Source organism: Mixophyes fleayi, chromosome 3 (assembly GCF_038048845.1).
Source record: "Mixophyes fleayi isolate aMixFle1 chromosome 3, aMixFle1.hap1, whole genome shotgun sequence".
Taxonomy (NCBI): domain Eukaryota; kingdom Metazoa; phylum Chordata; class Amphibia; order Anura; family Limnodynastidae; genus Mixophyes; species Mixophyes fleayi.
The window spans coordinates 274,296,978-274,324,190 of record NC_134404.1 but is presented as its reverse complement, the minus strand read 5'-3'; the positions used below and the strand labels follow the sequence as shown (position 1 = coordinate 274,324,190).

At 38.9% G+C, this 27,213-nt stretch overlaps 1 protein-coding gene across 3 annotated transcripts in view; it reads right to left on the bottom strand.

Annotated features, from left to right (window-relative positions):
- The window catches only part of MTHFD1L (methylenetetrahydrofolate dehydrogenase (NADP+ dependent) 1 like), a 399,678-nt gene that overhangs the window by 237,070 nt on the left and 135,395 nt on the right, over positions 1-27,213 (bottom strand). For all 3 annotated transcript variants that reach the window (XM_075203628.1, XM_075203626.1, XM_075203627.1), the window contains exon 27: positions 9,891-9,991. In XM_075203628.1, coding sequence (XP_075059729.1) covers positions 9,902-9,991 — 90 coding nt within the window. In that variant the 3' untranslated portion in view covers positions 9,891-9,901. The remainder of the gene's footprint in view (positions 1-9,890; positions 9,992-27,213) is intronic.

The window sequence follows — 27,213 nt, the reverse complement described above, 5'->3', positions numbered from 1 at the left end:
TTAAATCTCAAGCACTTCAGGCATGCGAGTGTATTAAAATACTGTTAAACAGCAGTAAATAATTTTTAAAATACCTGTAATTCTTGGACTGTTGCTTCTCTATTTCAAAATGTTATATAACTATTCCTTCAATAAGACTTAATATTTTCGTAGCAGGATTGAATCTAGAAAAGTGACGGTGGAAATCACCTTCTTATGATTTCCATGTGTGCCTTAATGCCACCTGACATGCAGATTAAAAAAAATAAATAAGAATACAACCCAAGTAAAAGCCTAATTTTTTAAAGGGATTAAATGGACAAAATAGTCCCATTAGTTATGGTCATGCGGGCTGGCTCTCTTGGGCTACTAATCAAGTAAGCAATAAATAAATAAACACAATGCTCATCCTTATAGTAAACCAGGGTAAAGGTCAATACCGTGCAATAATGAATAGATGTTTCCAAAATAAAGCATGCATAACAATAATACTAATATAATAAATGAGGCAAAAAACCGAGAATCTAAAAGCACGCTGCTAAAAAATTGCAACGTGAAGCAATCCATATAATTTGATAGTCACTACCAGGGCCGCCATCAGAAATCGTAAGGCCCAGTAAAATGAAGCAGGCAGGGCCCCCTGATGACAAACTCTCCCCCCCCCGATGAGCCAGGGCTGTATTTCTGACTGGGCACGATGGGCAGGTGCCCGGGGGCCCAGGTGGAAAGGGGGCCCAAGGCAATGAAAAAAAAAAATCCTGTAGAAAAAAAAAACGAAAAAACAAAACAAAACCTTACCTTTTGTGGTCACGATCCGGCTCCCTCCCTGGTCCCCTCTTTCGTGAATGGGGTCGGACTTAGGCAATTGAAAGGTAAATTAAGGGGGCCCCCCTAATTATATATATATATATATATATATATATATATATATATATATATATATATACACATATATATATATATATATATACACATATATATATATATATATATACACATATATATATATATATATATACACATATATATATATACACATACACATATATATACATATATATATATATATATATATATATATATATATATATATATATATATATATATATATATATATATATATATATATATATATATATATATATTGACAAACAGAGAAACAAAAGGTAATAACATTTCTTTAAAATGTACTTACCGAGATGTTGTAGCTGCTGCTTCTTCAGCGGCGGCGGGATTATCAGTGTGACGTCAGGTCACACCATCACTCACCGACAGGAAGAAGGGAGGATCACATGATCGCAGGGAAGGAGCAATCTTTCCCCTGCGATCATGATTGACAGCTGCCTGGCTGTCACATGAGCCCCTGCGATCGCATTCTGCATTATTCCTTACCGCTGTCCTCCAGTCCCCGCTGCTGTCTTCAGCCTGGCTGTCACTGTGACAGTAAGGCTAAAGACAGCAGCGGAAACGCCGGGACTGGAGGACAGCAGGCTCCCTGGTAACTGTGTGCCGCGCGGGGCCCCCTGGTGACCCCGAGCCTGGTACAATGGTACCCCCTGATGGTGGCCCTGGTCCCTACAATTCAGATCCAGACCTTTGCAGTAATAAAGTCTTACTTAGGGAATAAATGTCCCAGAATATGTAATAGTATGAGCGTTACTAATGGAAGGAAGGCATAGAGCAGCAGATTAATGTCTCTGAATAAACAAGCCCAAAATAAGCGAAACAGTGGGTATGTAGAGAAGTGGTATCACTTATGACCTCCACCTTCTCCTCTGTGTCCCACGGCTCTCCAGTATAGACTCGACACAATTGCGAGTGGTGCGCACCACATTAAGCTGTCCTGACGAAATCCATGGTTCCTGCAAAATAGGTTCCTTCCTCCGTATCACAGATTAATACAAAATTGGCCTTTCGGATCCAAAGAGAGACATCAACAACCTCCTAACAAACACGTTTCTTTCCACAGAACTTTTTCAAAGCATAGGCTTTGAAAAAGCACCAAAGCCAATGTCTAATATCACTCTAGTCTGAAAAGAGAAGTTACCATAAAAATAGTTATGCACTAAAAAGCTACAATCCCTTATACTTTGGGGGATTGTGGGGGTTGTTTTGTTATTTTTTTACCGCTAGTTTTGTGCCTGTCAACATGAAGCAGGTGGCCCTTTTTCTAGTCATGTCTCTCTCGAAGAAGACTGATATAGCGGCCATTGTAGAACACAACCTCTCAGCTGGAATAAATTTGCTTTTCAGCAGTCAAGCTCATTCCTGAGAATAGGGTCACCTGATCTTTGTGTACATGGAAGGAGGGGCTCTAACAATGACAAAGGAGGCGGCTTTGTGAAGCCTCTCTGCTCACTACATCATAGGTCATGTGACTGTTGTTTCTATGGTAGTGACAGGATACTTGAAAATCTGTAAATCATTAACAACTTGAAGAAAAAAGGTGAAGGAAAAACAAACGTCAACATGTATCTTCTTATAGTAAACAAGTGATGTTTGTTTTTATGCTAAAAACAAACAATTTGTTAATGGGATTGCATGTTTAAGATCATAAATCATTTGTACAGATGGCCATATGACACATTGTTTTGAAAAGGTTTATGTTAAATTGTTTACACAGAAAGGTTCCATAAACTTCACTTTTATGTCCTACATTTTGAAATAGCATCGGATGTTTTTAAATCCCATTTTAGAAAAATGCATCAGAAAATAAGCAAATCTAATTAGCTATAAAAACCCAACTACCAGGTCACAATCAGATTTGGTTGTAAAGTGCATTAGTTTCTGCAGCACAGGAGTTCATTGAAAGCTGTGCTTATGTAGATGTCATTAATACCGACTTTGGGGGGGAGCTTGTCCATATCTATATATTAAGCCTTGTAAAATGTTTGTTCTTCACATTATACCTAATTTGTTTTATATTAGAAATATAAAATTGAGAGCTATTACACAATTAAACAATATTCACTAAAAACATATATATTTTTTTAACTCCTTGAACTGCAGATAAAACTTAATTTTCAGTTTTAGATTGAGTCCTTCTTTAAGGCCTGAAACACTACTGCATTATACCACCAATCCTTACAGTGGTCACACTGCTATGAGGGGGAACAGGGCTACGGTACTCCTTGCAATCATTTGGGTCAGAACATGCCTCTGTCCTCTTTGTGCCTTGTAGGATTACTACTTCAGACCCACGCAAGCTTGGTGGGATCGGAATGAGACACTACAGAAAGGGAGGGTTTATTAGAACTAGTTCCATGCCACATCAGTGTGGGGCAGGATCTATGCCCCAAGTACAACATATGGGGCTATTAAATTGTGTCACCCTCATCACCACCATAGGAACTGATTACACGTTTAAATGCTGCATATATGGGGATGTGTTAGTAATACAGACCACCAGATAAACACTAAGGATGAGCGGGCTCGGATTCCGCTAATCCGAGCCCACCCGAACAGCGTGGATCCGACAGGATCGGAGCACTGTTCGGGTACTTCCGGCCGCCAAAGGAATCCGAAACGAGGCTATGACATCCATGTCTCGCGTCGGATCTCGCGATACTCGGATGTCATAAATACTCACCTTGCGGCCGCCATCTTCATTTCGCCTGACATCAGTGAAGAGGGAGGGTGTGTAGGGTAGTGGTGCTCCTGCGTGATCAGTGCTCTGTCCTTGCTGAGTCCAGTGGTGCTTTATGCCTGTGTCCAGTGCTCTGTCCTTGCTGAGTCCAGTGGTGCTTTTGTCCTGTGCTCTGTCCTGCTGAGTCCAGTGGTACTTTATGCCTGTGTCCAGTGCTCTGTCCTTGCTGAGTCCAATGGTGCTTTTGTCCTGTGCTCTGTCCTGCTGAGTCCAGTGGTGCTTTGGCCAGTGTGTGTCCTGCTGAGTCCAGTGGTGCTTTAGTCCTGTGCTTTGTTGTGCTAAGTCCATACAAATTTTATAATTATTAAAATCTCTTAAAAATTACTAAAAAAAAAATAAATATTTTAAAAATTATACAAAATTAATAAAAAAAATATATATTTGAGCAGTTCTAAAGAATAGGTACTGCAATCTATATTACATTTACTACGTTCATTCTTTAAGCAGTTCCAGAGAATAGGTACTGCAATCTATATTACATTTAATACGTTCAATTTTTAAGCATTTCCAAAGTGTGTGTGGTTTAGGGGTACAATCATTAGTGCTGCATATAATGTAGTACAAAAATTTGGAGGATAAAGTAGGGAAAGAGCAAGACCTACTTCCTCCTAATGCTGAAGCTGCTGCCACTAGTCATGACATAGATGATGAAATGCCATCAACGTCGTCTGCCTAGGCCGATGCCCAATCTCCTAGTAGAGGGCATGTAAAATCCAAAAACCCAAAGTTCCCAAAAATTAGCAAAAAAAAGAAAATTAAAATCGTCTGAGGAGAAACGTAAACTTGCCAATATGCCATTTACGACACGGAGTGGCAAGGAACGGCTTAGGCCCTGGCCCGTGTTCATGACTAGTGGTTCAGCTTCACCCATGGATCTAAGCACTTCTCCTCCCCCCCTCTAACAAATTTAAGAGACTTAAGCTGTCATCAACTAGTCCAAGAACAGCGAGTCCAAGGGTTTTTGTGGTTGCGAAGCAAGACCTTCCCATCACTGTACTGGAAGAGGTGGCTCCTTCAACCATTTGCAGCACGCCCTCTGCATATGATGGAAGGATCGCCCACAGTCCAGTTAGAGATTTGGCTAATGAAGGTGTGAATGTTGTACACCGGGAGGAGGATATTGAAGTAGCTGGCACTGACGAGGAACTTGACGAGGAGGATGCTGATGTGGTTATCATAAATGAGCCACCAGGGGGGGAAACAGTTGTTGTCCATGGGATGAAAAAGCCCATCGTCATGCCTGGTCAGAAAACCAAAAAATCCACCTCTTCTGTCTGGAGTTATTTTTATCCGAATCCGACAACAAATGTATGGCCATATGTAGCTTATGTAAAGCTCAAATAAGCAGGGGTAAGGATCTTGGCCACCTAGGGACATCCTCCCTTATACGTCACCTGAAGAACCTTCATAATTCAGTGTTTAGTTCAGGACCTGTGGCTAGGATCGTCAGCAGTCCAGGGACACCTAAATCCCTTGGTCCTGTTGGATACATACCACCAACACCCTCATCGTCAACTTCCTCCACGATCTCCATCAGATTTAGTCCTGCAGGCCATGTCACCAGCCAGACTGAGTCCTCTTCAATACGGGATTCATCCGAGGAATCCTGCAGCGGTACGCCTACTACTGCCACTGCTGCTGTTGCTGCTGGTAGTCGGTCATCCTCCCAGAGGGGAAGTCGTAAGACCGCTACGTCTTTCACCAAACAATTGACCGTCCAACAGTCATTTGCCATGAGCACCAAGTACGACACTAGTCATCCTATGGCAAAGCGGATAACTGCGTCAATAACAGCAATGTTGGTGTTAGACGTGCGTCCGGTGTCCGCCATCAGTGGAGTGGGATTTAGACGGTTGCTGGAGGTATTGTGTCCCCGGTACCAAATCCCGTCGAGATTCCACTTCACTAGGCAGTCCAGAAATCTTTTGGACTAAAAACAATATTGTGAGGTGTGAGGTGTTCAGAATAGACTGGAAATTAGTGGAAATTAACGTTATTGAGGTTAATAATAGTGTAGGAGTGAGAAAAAAAACAAAAATATGGATTTTAGCACTTTTTATGCTTTTTTTAAAAAAAATCAGAACCCAAAACCCAAAATCAGAACCAAAACCTTTAGTGGGGTGTTTTAGCAAAACAAATCAGAACCCAAAACCTCAAGCTAATCAGAACCCAAAACCACCAAAAGTGGTCGGTGCACACCCCTAATAAACACTAGTAAAATCGGCAGAGTGCAGGGATCACTATAGAGCAGACTGCAGAGGTTACAAATCCACAGATGAAATTATGAAACATTCCACATTTGTCTTGCTTTTACTTTGGCCTAAGTTGCCCCAGCAAGGTAAGGGGGGGGCAATTGGTTTGTGCTGTGATACAATAGTGAGGTAATGTATAATGTTATATGGAAAAACATTTAAGATTTTATAGCAGCTGGTACTTTAGCAGCATCTGTTATATGAGAGTACTCAAACCAATGGCTCTCACAGACACGTGTGTGATGCCATTACAATCTGTTATGTACATTATGATCTAGACAAAACTGATGTTTCACTTTTGTAAAGCAGCAATCATTTATAAAATCATATTAGTTATCCTGAGAAACTGTTAGTTACTGATTGTATTTCACCGCTACTGTGCCATTTTCCATTTCTAAACATATAAAACTATGAAGCGAAAGCCCCCATGCTGTTAAACTGTCTGGCATGTAGCAGGAGTAACAAAAGCAAAATAAAAATGCCAAGAAAAGTTTAAAAAAACAAAACAAAAAGAACAAAACAAAACATGGAGGCATGGTTTGGGAATTTTTCAGATAGGACTAAACACAGGTTCAGCTAAAGAAACTTTGGAGACTGAGCGGGCACTCGTTAGAAAACTTCTTACGTAAAAAGGGAACAAAGGTAGCTAAAATGTTATATCAGTTGAGTAGATATATGTAGAAGTATAACTACAGAATGTTGTGTTGCTCCAGGGCTCAATCAATAATCAAGCCTATAGTCTTTGCCAACAATAATCAGTTAAAAATTATATGCCATTATATGCTGCTCTTCATACCATATTACATAGGCTACCTCAGTCCCAACTGTCCCAATTTATGAGGGACAGTCCAGCTGTCCCAATAGTCAGCATTTTTGTCCTAACTACTAGAAAGTTGGCAGTTATGCACCTGCTCAGCTTGGTGTAATTGTGCATGGGAGTTCAAGGATGTTTTCAGGGGCGAGAATGGGGATGGCTTAGCGCTTCCCATGGGGATTCTTACTCTACAGTGAAAGTATCAATTATTAATTCAACTGTAGTTACAGCTAAAAGGAGCCTTTACCAAGTGTTAAAACAAGGGCAGGCCAAATACTAATGTAATCAGTTTTTGATTTGTAATTAAAAAAAAGCTTTAGAGTTGCTTTTTATTTGACATTACAAATTACTGTGTGCAATCAGTGGTAGGAGTTTCCAAGTAAATCAATTTTAATTCCATGATGTAAGTAAATAAAGTGTGAAAAATGCCAAAACGTGGGGAATACTTTTTATAGCCACTGTATTAGTGTTTGTGGCAGTCTCACCTTGTCCTATTATCTGGATTGGGAAATATTCTAATGACAAGAGAATGGGATGTGGTAGGAAGTCACGGCCAACGCACCCATGTCAGGACTCTACTGAAAGGAAGAATCTCAGCACGGCTCATGCTATTATCTGTGAGAATCTTAAGATCCCTTTATTTTCATTATTCAAAGAACATATTGAGCGACAGCACTGGATCTTCGTAAAAGTACTCAAAGCTTTACTAGCGGAAGGAAGGATAGATTTTGGTGAAAAAAAAATGTATTGAAGAACACAAGTCCTATAATACATATATAAGTCTTCACAGTGGGGAGTGAATATAAAATGCTATGCAATAAAGATTTAGGTTGTAAATACAAATATAGCTCTAGAACCAAAAGGCCAAAATGGGGCTTTGCTGAGTATGTGCTGGCCCCTCAGAGTATGCACAGAAGAGCAGGGGATCAGCCGATGTTCTGGCATCACACTTCAGAACCACCACACTCCCCGAAATGGGGGTAGTACTGCTACTGGTCCTAGCCACATGCCCACATGTATATACGCCCTTGTGTACTCTGAACTGCAATGCACATCAGAAAGAAATTAAAATAAACAGTAACAAACATTAGATCATACAACCCTAACAGTTTTTGCTAAGACTAGATATTGCTAGCCAAAAAAACAACACAGAATCATAAATAATGACCATGCCAAGACACCACAAAGATGGCATAGTACAGTAAATACAATCATTTACAAATGCTGAACACTAAAAAAGTAATTCCTTTTCAAAACATAACAAAAACTCACATCTAGACTGAAACATGCTTCACTAGCTGATGTAATAAAGAAAAACACTCCAAGGAGCAGCCAGCCAAGTTTAAAAGACAAAAGCTCACCTAATCAATATAATGAAACCTAAGCTAAGTAATAACTTGGAACATCTGTGAAACCACATTTGATAACTGGCTGCCCTGGGTTACTTGTTCGAGGTCCGCTCATAATGCAGGCTACAAGGCAGTTGCTCTGCACGGACAGGAAAGCAATGAAATGATAATGATATGTTTAGCAGTTAAAAGAGGCTGCCATTTAACCAATGTTACCAGTACTGCAGAAACCAGTGTGAGCCACGAAATGTCCTTTAAGTAACATCTTTTCAACACTTTAATGTACATTAAAACATACTGGAGTTACATTACGCTTAGCTGTGAACCCATCACCCTTTGCTTCAGATATGTATGTAAATTGCATCTTGAATTATATAACTGTGTGTAACCTCCCTGTCCCTTTGCAGACAGCTTCTCTGTATTGCCACTTACATGTGATGCAAGATATATAACGCTTCTGTCTCTTTATCCAATTCTCCAATACAATGTAAATAAACAAGATTCACTTCTATTTGTTGTGTTGCCTGTACTATAATTTTATAGGCAAATTGGTTACTAGTATATATTGTACACTTACAGAAAGGGTACTCTCAAAGTAGTAATATACCCAAAAGGCATACCCCCATTTCTCCTGACTTTGTAAAACTAAATATAATAATGTAACAACATTTAGGACTAAAGCATAGCAAAACCTCAAGTATTAAAGAGAGTGTTCAGACTAAAATGTTTGCTTCACTACCCAATAAATAAAACAAAAAATGTTTCTGGATGGATTGGTGGGATTGAATAGGTAATAGGCAGGTAAATTTGCCAATTGTTCTGTGCCTCGGGAAGCCATGTAGTAACAGCAAATTGTCGAGCACCATATGTTTACATGTAGAATTTAGGCCAGTTTATATTCTGTATGTAGTCTGAACACATTCTCTACCATCATAATGACTTTTCGTCCCTGCGTGTACCAGATTCTCTCTGCAAATACACCTCATACTGACCAGCTGTCATTGAAAGACCAGTGAGGTAACATGAATGTGACAGTCACGTTTGGAGGGTGCCCATGTTAACAGACCAAAGTGCCGATAGATAGATTAGTATGGATTTATTCGCACGTAACTAGTTTTTTCTATACTTGCATCTTCTCAAGACAACATATAATACCACACAGAGTGGCCACAGATACTCAAGACAACTGCAGACACCTTAATTCCAAGGGTATGTATTTACCCTGGGACAAGTAATCCTCCACATTGGCTTTGGTACATCAACCACGTGGGCCAGAGATGGAACTAGTGAGCTGTGCACCCCGATGCAGGGAGAAGGGAACCAGGGCCCCCGACCCTCTGCATCTCTCTTGCATTGGACCCCATTATCTCCATGGGGCCTGGTACACGGCACCTGCCACACCAATTGTATTTCTGCCACTGAAGTGGGCCATTTTGTGTGCAAGCCTTACACAAAACCCTTACATCTTTATTACCCTCCTTTTAATGCATCATGTGTTCACTGTAAATACAATTTGTTACCACTAGTTAAGAAAATCAACAATGTATATATTTGTCAAAAAAAACAATTGCTTATAACAATGCAATTGTTTTCCATTATAAAAAGCATTCAAAACATAAGGCCAAACATGTAAAATAGCTAAAAAGCAGACAAGACAGACCGGTCACTTCTTTCCCTTTCTCAAACTTTGTTTCAAGACATGTTAAAATTACATACAGTAGTATTTACTAGAGTCATAAATCAGCCTACACATACACGCAAATCTATATGGATGCTGTTATGATCTATACAGCATGCAAGAGGTGGAGGGGAAAAAAACAACATACACTGGAATGTTGTATCTACTTTACCTGAGGTTTCTTTAGAACAGTCCCTTCACTTCCTCTGTGTCAGGATCAAGGTCAATGTCATAGAAGCAAGGTCTTGTTGGTAATCCCGGCATGGTACTCATCTGTGGAAAGAAGAGATGTTACACTATTTGTTCATTAGCCTTTATTATAAATAGCGCCAAAATATAATGCAGCAAGAACAAAAGAATATTTATTCTTTTACATTTATCTCTACCCCAGTGGAGCTTACAGTCTAAATGTTTTCCACACAAAAGCACACTAAAGCTGGGTACACACTACACTGTTTTCATCCAATAATCGGCTCAAACAGCCGACATACGACCGCTCGTTCAAAAGTCAGGTCAGTGTGTACAGTGATACGATGGTCGAAAGTCTGCCCAAATGGACGATTATCGCCTCATTTGGTTGGTCGTACCGTTTAATATTTGCGTTCCAATCTCGTTTCCACTGTGTAGGGTGTATAATCTTCCGACCGATCCACAACAGTGAGTAGGAAATTACAGTCATTGCTCACGACAACATGGCTGTAAAAAGTCGCTAAAGGAACGGCCGCTCTTCCCTTTATCGTCCTAAACAAGGCTAGTGTGTATGCAGTCCATGGACCGAGCGATCGGACCATTTGTCGCATGTAAAATTGCTCGGCATAAAAAGTTGGTCGAAATTTCTGTAGTGTGTACCTAGCTTAACCTACCAGTATGTTTGTGGACTGTCGGGGAAAACTGGAGAAAATCCAAGAGATTCGAGATAACATACAAACTGCAACACAGATAATGCCCTGGGCAGAATAAAATTCATGGCCCAAGTAATGCTAGCAACTGTGCCACCACTGTAAGAGTCTTTTCACTAAAAAGTCACAGTCTATACTAACAAAGCAAAAGCCCTAAAGATACAAAACTTGTCTACCTACTTATTAGTCTTTGGAAAATGACCATTATAATACACATATTGTACAAAATGCAATGTATTAACAATGTGACATAATGAACACGGTGACAAAAAGGAGATTTTAGAACATCTGTGAAAGTCGATCTTATTTTATTACTCATAACAGTTCTGTTATATTTTCAGTGCTTCTGGGCCCGCCACACCTTCATGGCATCACACTCTACCCCCAATTACCCCCATAACAAAAACAAATAAATCTGTTTCTTATTTTATCTCATTGAAATCCACCCCAAAAAACTCAAAAGGTACAGTGTTGTATTTTAAATCCAAAGCTCATCAATGACATGTTGTGTTTTCAAAAATGTATATTTGGGCCTAGAAGATGTAATGCAAGGCATTTGTTTGAAAGTGGGCACATTCTTTAAGTACACTTGTTAAGCAACGGGAGAAATAAAATAATAAAAATGAATATGGGCAAAAGGTAGCAAAGCATAAACACATGAACAGAATATAGAAAGTATGGAACAGTTTTATCTCAAATAAATATTTCCCAAACCAATGTAAATTATAGAACACATCATTTATTAATTAGTGGGAAGAATTTCAGACTTCTGCATGCAAATTCAACTTTGATTATGACCTTTTTCTTTTGCATAAGTTTAGGTAAGTAATCTGTAATTAGCTCCATTAAAACAAATTTAAGTGACAGGCTTAGATGCTCTTGAGGCTTCAGAAACCCCTTAGAAAACTCTGGCTGCACTAATCAAGTTTGTGATGTCCCTTATGAAGACTCTACAGTAAGGAACTGCCACAAGGAGCCTACCACGAACAGTGACTATCTAAGTATAAATATCCCTCATTGGTCCTATATCCATTCTTGCGTTGCATTGAAAGATGATCAGTTGCCATCCATATGACTGTAAACCTGGACTACCCATGCCTGACAAGTACAGCACTGAGAAGCTGAACCAACGTCAGCCAGGTATTCATATTTGTCATTTGAGGATTCAATAGCCCAATTGGTTATGAAATTATGTGAATAATATTTTAGCCTTTGTCAGGATGAGATGCATAAATCTGATATGCTGAAATAGAATATTGAATGTCAGGACCCAAATAAATCTTTGCATGAATACCTAAATTAACCTGATCCGTCAACTCAGATAAATGTGTGACCAAATGAGCCCAGGAGAAGGTGATTGAGTTAGGTAAACCCTTTGTGCAGAGACCAGCTCAAGATATGCAGATCACAGACATCCATTGTATTTGATCATGTATTTCCCCAGCTAATTGACTTCCTTTCAATAGGTAAACACAAACTAACTCCTGGGTGTAAATTGGAGAACCATATGCCTAGGTGAGATCCTTGTAGACAAAGATAGCGTTTGAAGACTGCCTATAAAGATATATGGAAATATGGGTTGCAGCGGAAAATGTCTACATCGTTCATATTTTAGGAAATCTGGATGCCACTCCGTACTGAATAAAACATAGATACCAACTACACAGGGAACAACCATAGTCACATGTATTTCAGGATGAGATTGGATATTGTTGTAATCTCATCATATTTGGTATTTAAACGTGCAGGAGATTATGACCGGTTTATTGAGGGGGGTGTTATTTCTCTGAGATATATCTGTGAAGAATTACCAACAGGTCAAAACTTAGGAATAGTTTGAACAAACCCGAGGTGACACCCAGGGGACATTTCCGCCCCCCACGTTAGCATTAACACTGCCCTTGGGAATGCCGTCCCATTTGAGTTTGCTTAAAAACCTGTGTCTGGAGGGACAAAGTGTCAGACTTTTGGGGAAATCAAGTTACATTAATAAACTGTCCGTCTTCTTAGTCAAATTCTCTTGGCCAAAATGCAATTCATGTAAGTGCAAATCTGAATGTAATCCTTTTTATTTTAAACTGTTTTTGCTTGTTATGTCAAATTTATTAATTGCTATTCATTATTTTTGTTATCTGTATGCCCTGTACTTTTTGTATATTAATTCTATAATTTAATAAGTTGCGTCCTTGATACTCTAAAGAATCCATTAGCCTTTTTAGAAGAGATTGCTCATCCAGGTAAACCCTTGGAATGCCAGTGTGTGATTTGTTGATACATTTGATTAACAAGCTGTGTGTGCTTGTATTTACATTTGTGTAACAGTCTGGAGGTGTGAAGAGTTAACTCTGTGTGTGCTGGTGTGGGTCTTGTTAGTTTGTGAATAACTAGAAGCCTGTGTGCCAGCGTGGGACTGTATATTGGGGTCCTATTGCCCGTACCCAATAGGTGGTGGCTGAACCTTGAAGTGTCTGGGGGTGTGAGAGCGCTGTGTTTGGGGGCAATTCCGTAGGTCTAGAACCTGTGTGATAGGTGAGAGACTGCGGGCTGAAATCGTGTGTGACCTCATACAGCAAACACCCCAAATTCACGGCAGCTGGGAGCGTGTTCGTGACAGCCTTGTTTTCTCAGATTGATAAAATATACTAAGAAATACAGTACAATATAGATTTGGACAACATTACCATACTATAATCATGCTCATAGTGCTACCTCTGAGATTAATGTAGAGCACATAAAACGCTCTCATGCATGAGAGACAATACTTGTACAAGCTGGTGCTTTGTTTTAGTTTTTTTCATAACCAAACGAAAAACAAAGCAATCTACCGCCCCCCCCCCCCCTACACACACTGTAGGTAGCATGACAGCAACCCAAATTAATTTGACTTACAAATAAACTTCGAACTTGGGCTTATCTTTGAACATTGCTCTTCTTAGAGTGAGGGTAAAATTAGGATGTTGAATTGATAATGTGCACTATATTAATAATATAGTGCACATTATCAATTCAGCATCCTAATTTTACCCTCACCCTAAGAAGAGCAATGTTCAAAGTTAAGCCCAACTGGCTGCAATTGATACCTCCTCCTGTGCCACCCTCTTCATTTGATTCTGCTGTAGTGCCATGAGAGGGTGCCTCTGTACCTTTATAGAGCATAACTTGGTTATTTACAAGGTGTGGAAAATAAAAACGTTTGTAAAAGAGTATATAAGGGATCTGGCTTATGACCTTCATGCCAGTACAAATGGTTCCAACTTTGTGTACAAGCACAGCACTACCTGAGGCGCTTACCATGAGAGGTCTTAAAACTAGAGTGTGAAGTCCTAAGTGTATGCCAATGTAAAGATTTGTTTGTCATGCAATATTGGGATCCTTGTTATAATAGTGGAGCTTGCCCTGGTTCAATCTAGTAGTGCTTTGAAAAACAGACTAACTACATTCTGGTACCAATCATCATCATCAAAATGCAATTAGGCCAAAACAAAGCTAATATGACCCAGTGGATTGTTGTGACCAAGGGGCTAAGAGGTACACACATCAGATTTCCAGCCTTATATAGCACCAGGCTGAGTAAATAATTCCTTTCCCCCACCACTTCCCAAATACAATGCTTTGTGGGGCCAAGGAATAGGGACTATGTCCCACCCCATCAAAGTAGAATTTCTACCCATCCCTATAAGGCAATTTTTGGTGTTAAGGAAAAATGAATCAGCCTCACCCCTAACTAGGCGTTTTATCACTCAGTAAGTTGCTGCAGAAAGGCATTTTTATTATGCCAAAATCACCCCGATTTCAATAGACTCTGGGATCACAAACCTGACTGTGCATTACATTAATAAAAAAGAAACAAAAAACAAAACAAAATAAAACACACTATCCCCACAAAGTGTAACTGCTTTCCACCAGAATGCAAAATAAACACACATTTCTGGTACACAGTTTTTAAAAACAATATTGAAGAGCTATCCTAACAAACAACAAAATCCTATTATGTTCCTTGATGCTTAGTGATTAAGAGGGAACATGTCTTGCACATGGTGAGCAGAACATTGCTGTTTATCCTTCAATTAGAAGATCTTATTTTCCAAGCTTATTTTAGCCTGCCAATGAAAAGAATGGACTGGAAAAGTGACTATAGAGAACATGTTGTGTTTCTGACCGGCCTACATGAACTTTATTCAAACCGTTAAAAGGAATCTTGGAACTCAATTGGATTCCAAAGTAAAGCATTACCATTATTGACTCGGATAATTTGATTAATTAAACAATTTCATGGTAAAAATATCCCTCGTGAGTGTCCGGCTAGATTTTGAAAACTGCATTCTGAAGCATTTTAACTGAATCCAACACAGAGCATGGTGTGTTCTTTTACAATGGTCATGGATTTCTCTGCATCCATTAAAAGCAACTAAAATGTGCACAGAAACCTACTCTAGATGTAGAACCGAAGGTTTCCAATGTTTTTAAATTACAAAAATTAAACAGGGAGAGTGGAGACAGCAATGACAAGCAGAAACTAGTTACAAAGCGAAAAGAGCAGGAGAGTCGACAACACGGACTGAAAGCCAGTAGATGGAAGATGGCATGCAGTCATTTTGTTGTGTGGATTTGGAATGTTTAGAAGTATGTGGACTGTGTGTTTTGATATATAATGCTTGCAGTTAAGGAAACGTGTTACATGTACCGCATGGTTTCACGAGAATGGACTTCCTGTTTCTGGTACTTTGCTTTGGTACTTTCATACAGATCCTAATCATCATTAGCTGGTAAAATCAGGGCTGCCCATAAGAATTATAGGTCGCCTGACAATTTTTGATCCTGGGTCTTCTCTTTAAGAGATGAAAAATGTTGTATCTTAATGTCTAATTAATAAAATGAAATGCATAACATTACTTTTATTTATTTTTTTGTCATGTATAAAGCAAACAGGGGTTAAAAATTTAACCTTTTATGAAACATTTCTTCATTATGTAAGTTCTTGCAATAAAAGTCAGATGGTCCCCCGACATGTGTCCCACTGTGGGCGAGTCTGGGGAAGACATTAGCTACCACACAGGCTTGTAGAACCTGCGTGAGAGGAGCAGAATAGGTCACTCAAGCAGGGTCTAGTATCTTCGCTACTATTAGTTTTATTAGAAAAATATACAAGTGATGCCTTATATGCATGAAATGAAACATGTTACATGGGTGTCCTGGCTTTCCATTCTTCAAAAATACGACAACCCTAAAACAACTTTCATTTTTCTTAATTATAAAAAAAAAAAAAAAAACCAAAAGTTGACAGCATGCCCAGCTGCGTGGCCAAATAAAATAATGCTAATCTGTCCCAAGTAGTTTTGAAAAAGTTTCCCAAGTTTTATGAAATCACAACAAATTATCTAATTAGTTCTTGATTATAAAAGTAAAAATAGACAGCTAGCTTTATATCTGGCATATTGTACCTAAAATACACAACAGTTTGATGACCAGAATTCCATTTCAGTTTCACAAACGAAACAACTGCTGTGTGTAGGTTAAGTGGAGGATATATTAAGGTGGCCAAAACGAGCTCTGTTTTTCTTAGAGATGAGTGGGCTCGGATATCTGAAATCCGAGCCCACCCGAACGTTGCCGATCCGAGGCAGATCCGGGTATTCCCGCCAATTGCAAAACTGAAACCGAGGCTCTGAGTCATAATCCCGCTGTCGGATCTCGCCATACTCGTATTCTATAAATTCCCCGCTAGCCGCCGCCATCTTCACTCGGGCATTGATCAGGGTAGAGGGAGGCTGTGTTAGGTGGTCCTCTGTCCTGCTATATCTCGTGCTGTGCTGTGCTGTTCAGTTCTGTGCTGTGCTGTGCTCTGCTCAGTCCAGTGGTGCTGTGTCCTGTGCTCTGTCCTTCTAAGGGCATTGTTATTTCCCCATTATTCCCAAGTTATAAAAAATTTAAAAAATAATTATAAAAAAAATATACAAAAAATATACAAAAACAATCCTGCAGTATAATCCATTGTCCATTGGTACTGCAATATTACAAAGTTCACGGATTCTGCAGTATAAGTCCATTGGTACTGCTATATTACAAAGTTCACTGATTCAGCAGTATAATTCCAGTGGTACAGCTATATTACAAAGTTCACTGATTCTGCAGTATAAGTCCATTGGTACTGCTATATTACAAAGTTCACTGATTCAGCAGTATAAGTCCAGTGGTATTCTCCTGTGCCGCATATAATTTTTAAAGGCTTTGCCGAGTGTGTGTGGCTTAGGGGTACGCTCTCTTGTGCTACATATAATGGAAAACAAAAATTTGGAGGATAAAGTAGGGAAAGATCAAGACCCACTTTCTCCTAATGCTGAAGCTGCTGCCACTAGTCATGACATAGCGATGAAATGTCATTAACGTCTTCTGGCAAGCCCGATGCCCAATCTCCTAGTACAGGGCATGTAAAATCCAAAAAGCCCAAGTTCTCAAAAAGTAACAAAAAGAGAAACTTAAAATCATCTGAGGAGAAACGTAAAGTTGTCAATATGCCATTTACGACACGTAGTGGCAAGGAACGGCTTAGGCCCTGGCCCATGTTCATGACTAGTGGTCCAGCTTCACCCAAAGATCTAAGCCCTCCTCCTCCGCCCCCCTACAAAAAATTTAAGAGAGTTATGCTGTCAGCAACAACAAAACAGCAAAGAACTCTGCCTTCTAAACAGATGACATCACAAATCCCCAAGGCAAGTCCAAGGGTGTTGGTGGTTGTGAAGCCTGACCTTCCCATCACTGTACGGGAAGAGGTGACTCCATCCAGCATTTGCAGCACACCCTCTGCATATGTTGGAAGGATCACCCACAGTGTAGATCCAGATTTGGATAATCAAGGTGTCAATGTTGTACACCGGGAGGAGTTTTTAGTGCAGCGGGGAACCTGGTCAGTGAGCGGCGAAGGAGGTTGCTTCCTCAGAACGTTGAAAAAATGATGTTCATAAAAATGAATTATCAATTCCTCAATCAAGTACAGCACTGCCCTCCAGATAGTACAGAGGGACATGTGATTGTGGAGTCCAGCGGGGACGAATTGATAATGTGTGAGGAGGAGGAAGTACACACTGTAGGGGGAGAGGAATCAGAGGTTGAGGATGAGGACGACATCTTGCCTCAGTAGAGCCTGTTTAGTCTGTACAGGGAGAGATGAATAGCTTTTTTGGTGTGGGGGCCCAAACAAACCAATCATTTCAGCCACAGTGGTTTGGTAGGCCCTGTCGCTGAAATGATTGGTTTGTTAAAATGTGCATGTCCTATTTAAACAGCATAAGGGTGGGTGGGAGGGCCCAAGGACAATTCCATCTTGCAACTCATTTTTTGGCATTATGTGACCATTCAACAGTCGTTTGCCATGAGCACAAAGTAAAACAAAATTAAAACAAATTCAACAAATTAAACCAAAAGTAAAATGCCCTGTCATAATCAAAAACAAGAGGTATTGACGTGCTTGAACTACTGTAGTGTTTATAACTTATAAACACTACACTTGAAAGCTTGAGCCTATAAATGAAAAAGTCACTCTTCATTGCACATATATTTGCAACAGGGACAATTTTTTGGTTAACAAAGTCAACAAATAACACTTCGACGCTGTCTGTCTTTCACATACTTGATGGGATCTCAATGATGAATGCTCTGTACCATGGTCGTCTAAAACAAGAGTTATTGACGTGCTATAACTACTGTAGTTTTTATAAATTATAAACACTACACTTGAAAGTTGGAGGAGGTATTGTGCCCCCGGTACCAAATTGGGTACCGGGGCCACTCCACTATGCAGTCCAGATAGAGGCGTATCAGATATTAAACAACGTTGACTGTTGCTGCCAAATCATAAATTAATGAAAATGACCTGTCATCGTCAAAAACAAGAGGTATTGACACGCTCAAACTACACCCTGTATATGCTGCAGAGGATGTAGGAGCAGGCAGCTGTGCAGTGGAATTCAGACCATTTGAAGGCAGAGGTATTGTGGCCCCGGTACCAAATTGTGTACCGGGACCACTGCACTATGCAGTCCAGAAAGCTACCTCGGTGAAACGTTTTGGACTAAAAACAATATTGTGAGGTGTTCAGAATAGACTGGGAATTAGTGGAAATGATTGTTATTGAATGTTATTGAGGTTAATAATAGCGTAGGAGTGAAAATAAACCAAAAAACTTGTTTTTAACACTTTTTATGTTTTTTTCAAAATAAATCTAAATCCAAAACCTTTCGTCAGGTGTTTTGCGAAACAAATCCGAACCCAAAACCTCAAGCAAATCCGAATCCAAAACACAAAACACGAGACACCAAAAGTGGCTGGTGCACATCCCCAAAACTTTTGCTATATTTTGAAAAAAATAAATAAAATCAGTATTTAATATTAGCAGGGTTATATAGGCAACACGAGCCAAAATAATATAAACTTTCCATTCAGTCCAAACAGAAGTTTGGGGTTACTTTACTTTTTCACAGAATCTAGTTGTTGGAGATGACATAACCGCTCGAGTTTCAGCAAGAGTAACTCATTCCAGAAGCTCTCACTTGTGCAAGTGAAACCCAGTGACATCATTTTCAGGATGTGGAGGCAAAACTGCATAGCATTCAATTGAACGCTGGGTAGCTGTTATCATGGAGCCATGAACAAAATTACATGGTCGATTCCATCTCTAGATCAGTGCTTGGAGAAGTCAAATATTTAAGGTTGCTCAGAATACAGCCCTGTTACAAATGGGTGTTAAAATAAGTGATTTAAAAAAAAAATGACAAACCGCCATTGGTAAACGGAGCAGATATATATATATATATATATATCTGCAACACCCAAAAGGTTCTTTAAGCTAACCAGCGCTTAATAAAATACAGTGACCACAGTGATACAGTATGTTTAATAATATACTTGAATGAAGTAGGCAGCTCCCCAGTCATTCAACACCTGTCTGCTAGTGTCATGCCTAAGAGATAAAATACAAAAAAAGACAGGGGGCGCCACACAGTGTATTACAAGTGATATACAATGTAGAAATGTCTCCACAGATAAGAAATCCCCGTACCAGATATTCAATTTAGTAGAGCCAATAGAAAGATCTTGCTGACCGTACTAGGGATCCACCTCAGGTCTGACTATCAGGAAGTCCTTCCAAACGTGAACCATATGGTAAGTGAGAATCTGCGGACTCAAATATAGCCACAATAGTGTAATATCATAGAAAAAGAGACCATTCAAGTCTCAAAAGTGCACAATTTTAATGGCAGCATATAAAATCAATGTCCGTACATTGAGCACCATAAAAACAAGCTTATATGTCCTCTGGCACAATCATAAGGAATGAGGGTAACAGCCGGCAACATCTCAGACATCCAGCAGTGAGCACAAATCCGACCAAAACCTACATAAAACAGACCACCTTCTTATCTATTAATTCAAGTATAGCGCGCAAGAAATTGGACAGACTCAGCCTATGTTGTTTTTGAGGCTCTAGGCTATATAAAGCATCTAAACGAGAACACATAAAATGTTTGTTTGATTCTTAAGGGTGTATTTACTAAACTGCGGGATTTAATAAGTGGAGATGTTGCCTATAGCAACCAATCAGATTCTAGTTATCATTTATTTAGTACATTCTACAAACTGACAGCTAGCATCTGATTGGTTGCTATAGGAAACATCTCCACTTTTAAATCCGCAGTTTAGTAAATATACCCTTTAGAATACTAATGGGCGTGAATATATAACCTGTACTTTGTGGACATTCATTCCCTCGACTTGGAAACCCTGTCTTGTATATAGAGAAACCCTATGGGAAGGTGAAGGAGCGGTACGCCCTTTTGCTCGATGCAGAGGGCAGAAAACAAATAATGAAAAAAACCTTCCACAATTTTGTTGTTAAGTACCTGTGTCAGGTTGTGAAGCATTGTAAAAGGATTTGTATATTTAAGTTACAGTTGCAAAATGTACACTCTAAAGATTTTCTTTGAGAATTGAAAGTAATGGAAGTATATAAAGGCTTACAAATAATTGTATAAGTGATGGTTACTGATCACCACTTCAAATATTCTTGGTCATGTTATTACGAGATTCATTGGGAACATATCCTCATCTCGTAGATAAGACATTCAGAGACTAAATTTATGCACAGAGAGACTGCCCTGATGTAATACACAGAATGTGATAGCCATGTCCCCAACGTTCAGTCTCGACTAAGGGTAAAACTGCTGGATGAGTCTTTGCACAAATATATTTTGGATGAATTGGAACTTTATAGAAAGTCTCCAATATGGGTTATTAAATTTTGATAACTGTCAATGAGCTTGGTATGGCCACTTTCTTGCAATCCCTTGATATTGACTCCAACTTGATTGCCCTCCAATTTATCTCTAGGGATAATGGTAAGTGCTTAATATTCTATTCCTATAACTGAACCAGTTTTTTGTAGTAAAGGCTTCTACAATGTCATGAGCAATCCTCTTGATTTGATTTTTCTATTGTTGGATAGGTTTCATCAAGGCTTGTTTACTTTGGAGAAAAAAAGGTGAATTAGAGGTCTTCTAATACAAGTCTATGAATATATTCAATGCAAGCGGAAATTTAGAAGTGATGGTATGGAAATTTAGAAGTGGCCATAGGGAAAATGTAAGTGAAACAAATTTTATAGTTTAACAATGAAGGAAGTTGGATTAGTGACTGTACGGCATACTATCATATGCACCATTCAACTTTAACCATTGTTCACATCAATATAGAGATTTGTCTGACAAGATTTACACCCAGTACTGTATATATGACGACGACGACAACTACTGAGCATTCACTACGAGGAATTCACTGTAGGAACAATTTTCAACACAAACATAGGGGGGGATTCAATCGGCTGCGTTATTGCCAAAAGTAATGCGGCCCGTGCTCCATTACTCTTAATACGGTAATTTTAACACAGATTTCTGCTCGTGGCTCCTCGAGAGCTGAGCAAAAATCAGCCTTAAAGATTACGGTACCAACGGTAATAATGCTCACTATTACCGTAGTAACTCTAATAGTGCGTAGGCCGCGTTACCTTTGCCATTAGCGCAGCCAATTTAATTCCCCCATAGAATGTATTTTTCAGTCTGAGGGAACGTACATTTTGGAATTCGCTGGATTAGATGCCTTTCTTATAATGAATGGTACCAATAGGTCTATTTAGCAAATTAAATAGTTGGGGTGACCCAGGGAATTAATAGGAGTACCATGTCTGGAGTCAAGAATATTTTTTCCAGGATGATCTTGGCTTTGGAGAGTAGGCCCCAAGCACAGTATACAGTTTCCCATCAAAGTACGAGAGCATTGCCATATTTTGGCATGGTAAAATAACACAACAGCAAGCCCATTCATCTGCCAGTAGATTTGAAAATGTTAAAATAAAGTTAAAAATGTATTTAAGCTAAAGGGCACCCATTCTAGGAATAAACAAATTAAATGGATACCAAATACAAATGAGGCACCAAATCTCCAAATTGTGAAAAAGTACAAAGAAAATTCCAAACATGGATGTGGATCTCAATAAATTTACCTTAAGGGACAACTAAACCCGAAAATATATACATTCATATAGAGGCAGGAAACGCATTATCCTTTCTCACTCTCCCTACAGCCCTGTTATGTACAGTGTAATTTGTACAGTGAGACTTCCTTAGTGATTTTCTCCCCTCTATTCTTTAGAGCTAAAGACCACATATCACACACTGTGCTTAATGGATCTGATAAAAAGACAAAGAGGAAAGCATAGAAATCTAATTGGCTCGCTGCAATATCTTTAGCCATGTCCCTCTGTATGAATCTATTCATTTAAACAGAAGAAGCAAGCTGTCACACTGCTCCTTTAGAATTATGCAAGACAGAGAAGCACCTCCTCCCTAAAACATACAGTTCAGCACAACAACAAATAGCCTTTTATATGTATTACTCGGAAATTGTGAGTTTACATGCTGCTTATTAAACACTGTAAGAAAAGGAGCGGTGAGTTAAACAAGACCTGAATCGCAAAGCAAATTCTGGTGAGGAAAACATCCTGATCATCTAGATAATATATAGAGGGAACCTAAGGAACATCATTATTTTCCATATAAATATTCCCAATATTTGCAATATTCTCACCAGTCATGACATAAAATGCCAGATGCTTCTGTAGTTGACATATAAATCATGACACAGTTTTTTTCTATAAATCAAAAAAAAGTGTAACCTGATTGGTGCCAGATATAGGAGTACCAAACACCACTGTTCCAAGGACATGTGGAAAATACTACACTATCTACAAATACTTATCTTTTGGTAAGTGCTAAAGGTCATGCCATCTGAACTGGCTCTGCAATCATGTCCCTGTATTTGAAAACACTACACACTGAGTTTGTTGGATGGTGACTGATAACTGCTTCTGCATGAGTGACTGTGACAGGACATTTGTGAGTACTTCCTTGGCACTTTGGAAATCGTGCGATATCACTATCTCACGCAACACTAGACAGTTACTGAATGGACATTAAAATAAAATGTAGTAAGAAAAAAAAAAAGTGTTGACTTTGCACCATAAATATTATACAGCATCTTTCTTTATATGCATCTTTCTTTATATGCATTTATAGAAAGGTAAGCACAAAGTTGATAAACATGCTCTACTCACTGTTGTTTCACCAGCCATCGCATGCTGGTTTGTTGAATTCAATGGATCTGATTTATGAAGCACAGTGGAAGAGTACCACAACACACCTGGTGTGCCTAGAGACTCCTCCAAGCACACGTACAAGTTACACACCTACAATCCACTTGCAGGAAATGCCTCCACATAATAAGAGTGAACACAGGTTTGAAGGGAGGTGAAACATTTTTTTTTTATAGAACTTGCACTGTGCTGTAAGCATCACATGTAAGACCAACTACCTAACAATTTAGAGTCATCCGTCTAATTAAACCATTATTTAATTTTTTTTACCTAAAATATTGCTCAGCTTGGTCTTATCTCTGACATAAATTAATCATGAGAGGGAAAAAAATAAAATAAATAAAAATCAGGAAAACATTTATTACATGTGATACTTGTGCATAACCGAATGCTGTTATATGTCCCAAATTAGGAAAACAATCATCATCATTTATATAGCACCACTAATTCCACAGTGCTGTACAATCCATTATACTATTTAAGTAGATGTTCAACCCCCAAGAATTAGGCAGATTAGCCATCAGGGATACGGATACCATTGCGTGAGATGTCTAGCCCCACCCATGGTTTTTCTTCTCCTGGGAGTGATAGCTGGATAGTCTATACAGTAAATAATTGCAGATATTTGGTAATGCACAGACATGATCATCAAGTGTTACCTTCTTTAGGAACACTGAGGAAAGGAATGCCTGGGACAGGGTGGAATTATACAGAGGTAAGGTGTTATTTAGCATATTTTAATCATGCTCCGGAAATACCTTTATGCAGAGAGAATGAATCAATAAACTTTCAAATGGCCCCAATGGAGTATAACATTTTTTCTCTATACTTGTTCTAAAGTCAAATCTCATTCCCATCAAAAGTTCCTGACTACACTATGTCCACCCAGAGGAGAGGGATAAAACCAAAACCATAATCCTTCACCTCTTACCTAGGCAACCAACTAACAAAATAAGCCCGCATGTATTCAAGCATGTCAACACATTAAATACATTTTAACTGCAATAATTGATCTTGTATATTGAATCCTCACATGTTTTAGACTAATCCAGATGCTTACACTGCATTGTATTATACGTTTGCTCTCTTCCAGTTAACAACCCCTTTGGGATGGGGTGGAAAACTGCCAAAAAAACAGCATAAAGCATAAATATGATTTTCACATTCCCTTAGTTATGAAAGTTCAGTTGGAAAACGTAAAAAGAACCTGTCTACAATGCACAACATATGGAAGTGCACTTACTGTTTAGAGATTTACATTCCACCTGTCTTTAAAGGGATATCACATTTTTGCTTTTAATAAGAAAATTTGATTTTATTACAATTATCACTTTGTTCCTTAGGTGCAAGCAGTTTTCCACTTAAGATACAAGTGATTTCACATACTGGAAAGACCCCTTCCTTGATTATTTTGTACAGTGACCATGCAGCTTGGACAATAATGGGCCTGAGTAATTAGGAAGAGCAAAGACAGACACAAAAAAAAAAAAAGGAATATATGTTTGATCCAGGACAAACCATGTTACAATGCAAGGGGTGCAAATTAGTTTATTATTTTGCACGTATGGAAAATACTGTCTGTTTTTCATGTAGCACACAAATACTTGATACCTTTATTTTTCCATTGAAATGTAAAGTTGATCTAATATAAGTCCTACACCAACTATAAATCTGCCCACACATTTTTACCTCCCCCTCCAATACAACATGGTTTTGCCCAGGTTCGAAGTCACTCATTTTTTATGGTTTGCTCTCCTTAATAACTCAGGCCCAATGTAACTGGATGCATACTGCAAAATCTAAGGTGATATCAGAATATTTGGCTCAACAGTGGTCCCAAGACAATTATGATGACTGAAGTTGATGCTACTGAAACAGACTGGACCCTTGTCAGACATGTTTGTAAATGCAGCTGGAAGAATAGTGATATTAGCCTGCCGTCTTTGAGGCCATCCTTTGACAATACAAGCACAGTTCCTTGCAATGCCAGGAGTGTCCATATACTGTGCAATCTGGCCTAATTCCAAACAAATTGACTGGGGAAACATTTGGTCAGAGACTATTGTAATGTAAAGTTGGTCACACATGTGCAACTCCCAATTCCAGGTCAGCTGTCGATCTTACCCACTTAATGGGGTTCATTAGCTGCGTCTGTTCTGCCTGATCAAATCCAATGAGATGATTTTGATAATAGTAAAAATGTATGTGGGGCCAAACATTTTGCTAAACTGGTTAAAAGCGACCAAATCCGCCAAAATGTGTGACCAATGTTTACATGCCGCATTTTTTCCCTGAAAAATAACATGGGGAGGGGGTTTCTGCATTAAGGCACAGATGGAGAAGTTTGCCTCTTGCTGCATACTTTGCATGAATGGAGGAGGAATTGGGGTGAAAAGACAGGACACACACACACACACACACACACGGTAATAATATTAATCTTTACCATGTGGCCAGCTGCGCCACTACCGCCCACCCTACCTATGTGAAAATCCTGTGTCACCTCTGTCAAATCGTGGTGGTAGGCTCTGCTCTACTGTTCGTTCTGCATAAAAAAAGCACTGTGACTCTAAGAGGCATATTCAATTCTTTAGAATCCCCGCTGCGTTTAAACTATTACCATTATTACGGTAAACGCAAGCTGAATTACAGTTCGCAGCTCCCTGAGCCGCGAGCTGAAATCCATCAAGAAAACGACTGTAATAACAATATTTACATGCACTATTACCGTAACGGTAATAGTGCGCACGCCGCGAGATTTTTGGCTATAACGCCAATTGAATATGCCCCTAAGTATATTAAAGAAGTAGGTAAGAATTTTTTAAAAAAATTTTTTTAAACTAAAAACATAGAAAATAGCGTGTTTACGCCCACCTGGCAGGCATCCGCATAGGATACAGCTAATGACAGGCATATCTGCATCAATTTACAATTACACGAGCACACCCATACTGTATTTGGACTGTGTTTAAATCGCCCCTTCTCTCTCCAAGCGCAAGGAAGCACAAGTGTCAAATGCCCCAAGCAGATTGCTAATAAAGCAAATAGTATGCTATCATTGTAGCACTATGACATAGTACTATAGTTTACAAGATACTCATTGAAATCAAACAATATTTGAAAGCTTCAGGACACTAAGATCTGACAATGCTTTTGTGTTCAATTAGTAACTTAAAAGGAACAATTTTATTAGAAAAAGTATTTTACCCTTTATACCATGATTTCAAACACAAAATATGTGTATACACAACACTATTACAATACATGCCCTGCTTGACTTCTCTAGCATCCTCATCTGACATGTTCTATAACACAAGCAGTACTGTGCACTTGATTTTCACATGCTGATATGATCAAAGAAAGAAAAAAAAAAAAAAAGCAAATGAAGATCAACTTGAATATTATATAAGGTTGTCCCAATACAGCACACAAAAATAAATCACTCATTGTAGTGGCTGAGTGGACAGATTTGTGTTGGACGCAGGCCAGGCCTGAATGAGAAAGGAAAGAGATTTAAAAGTGCACATAATTTTAATGATCAGATGCCATTAGTGCTTGCCTGCCTTTGAATGTATAAATAATGCATTGCAGTGTGAATTTCAGGCTCGTTAAGCATCTTACATAAGCATGTACATAACAAAAATATCATGGTTAGCAAAATGATTACCATCGAATACATTGCGTCAAAAACAATATTGTTTTTCTGCTACAACTGGCAAACCAATGTAAAGAAAATTACACTGCACAGCTTATTGGACATTTCAAACCTTTTTGCTCCAGGTGTTTTAAGAGTTTACTTATCACTTGCAAAAAAACAAAAGAGCATAAAGAATCACCTTTATGTTGTTTTATTGCTGAATTTGATTTCTAGGTTAGAGCGAACTAAAAAAAAAAAA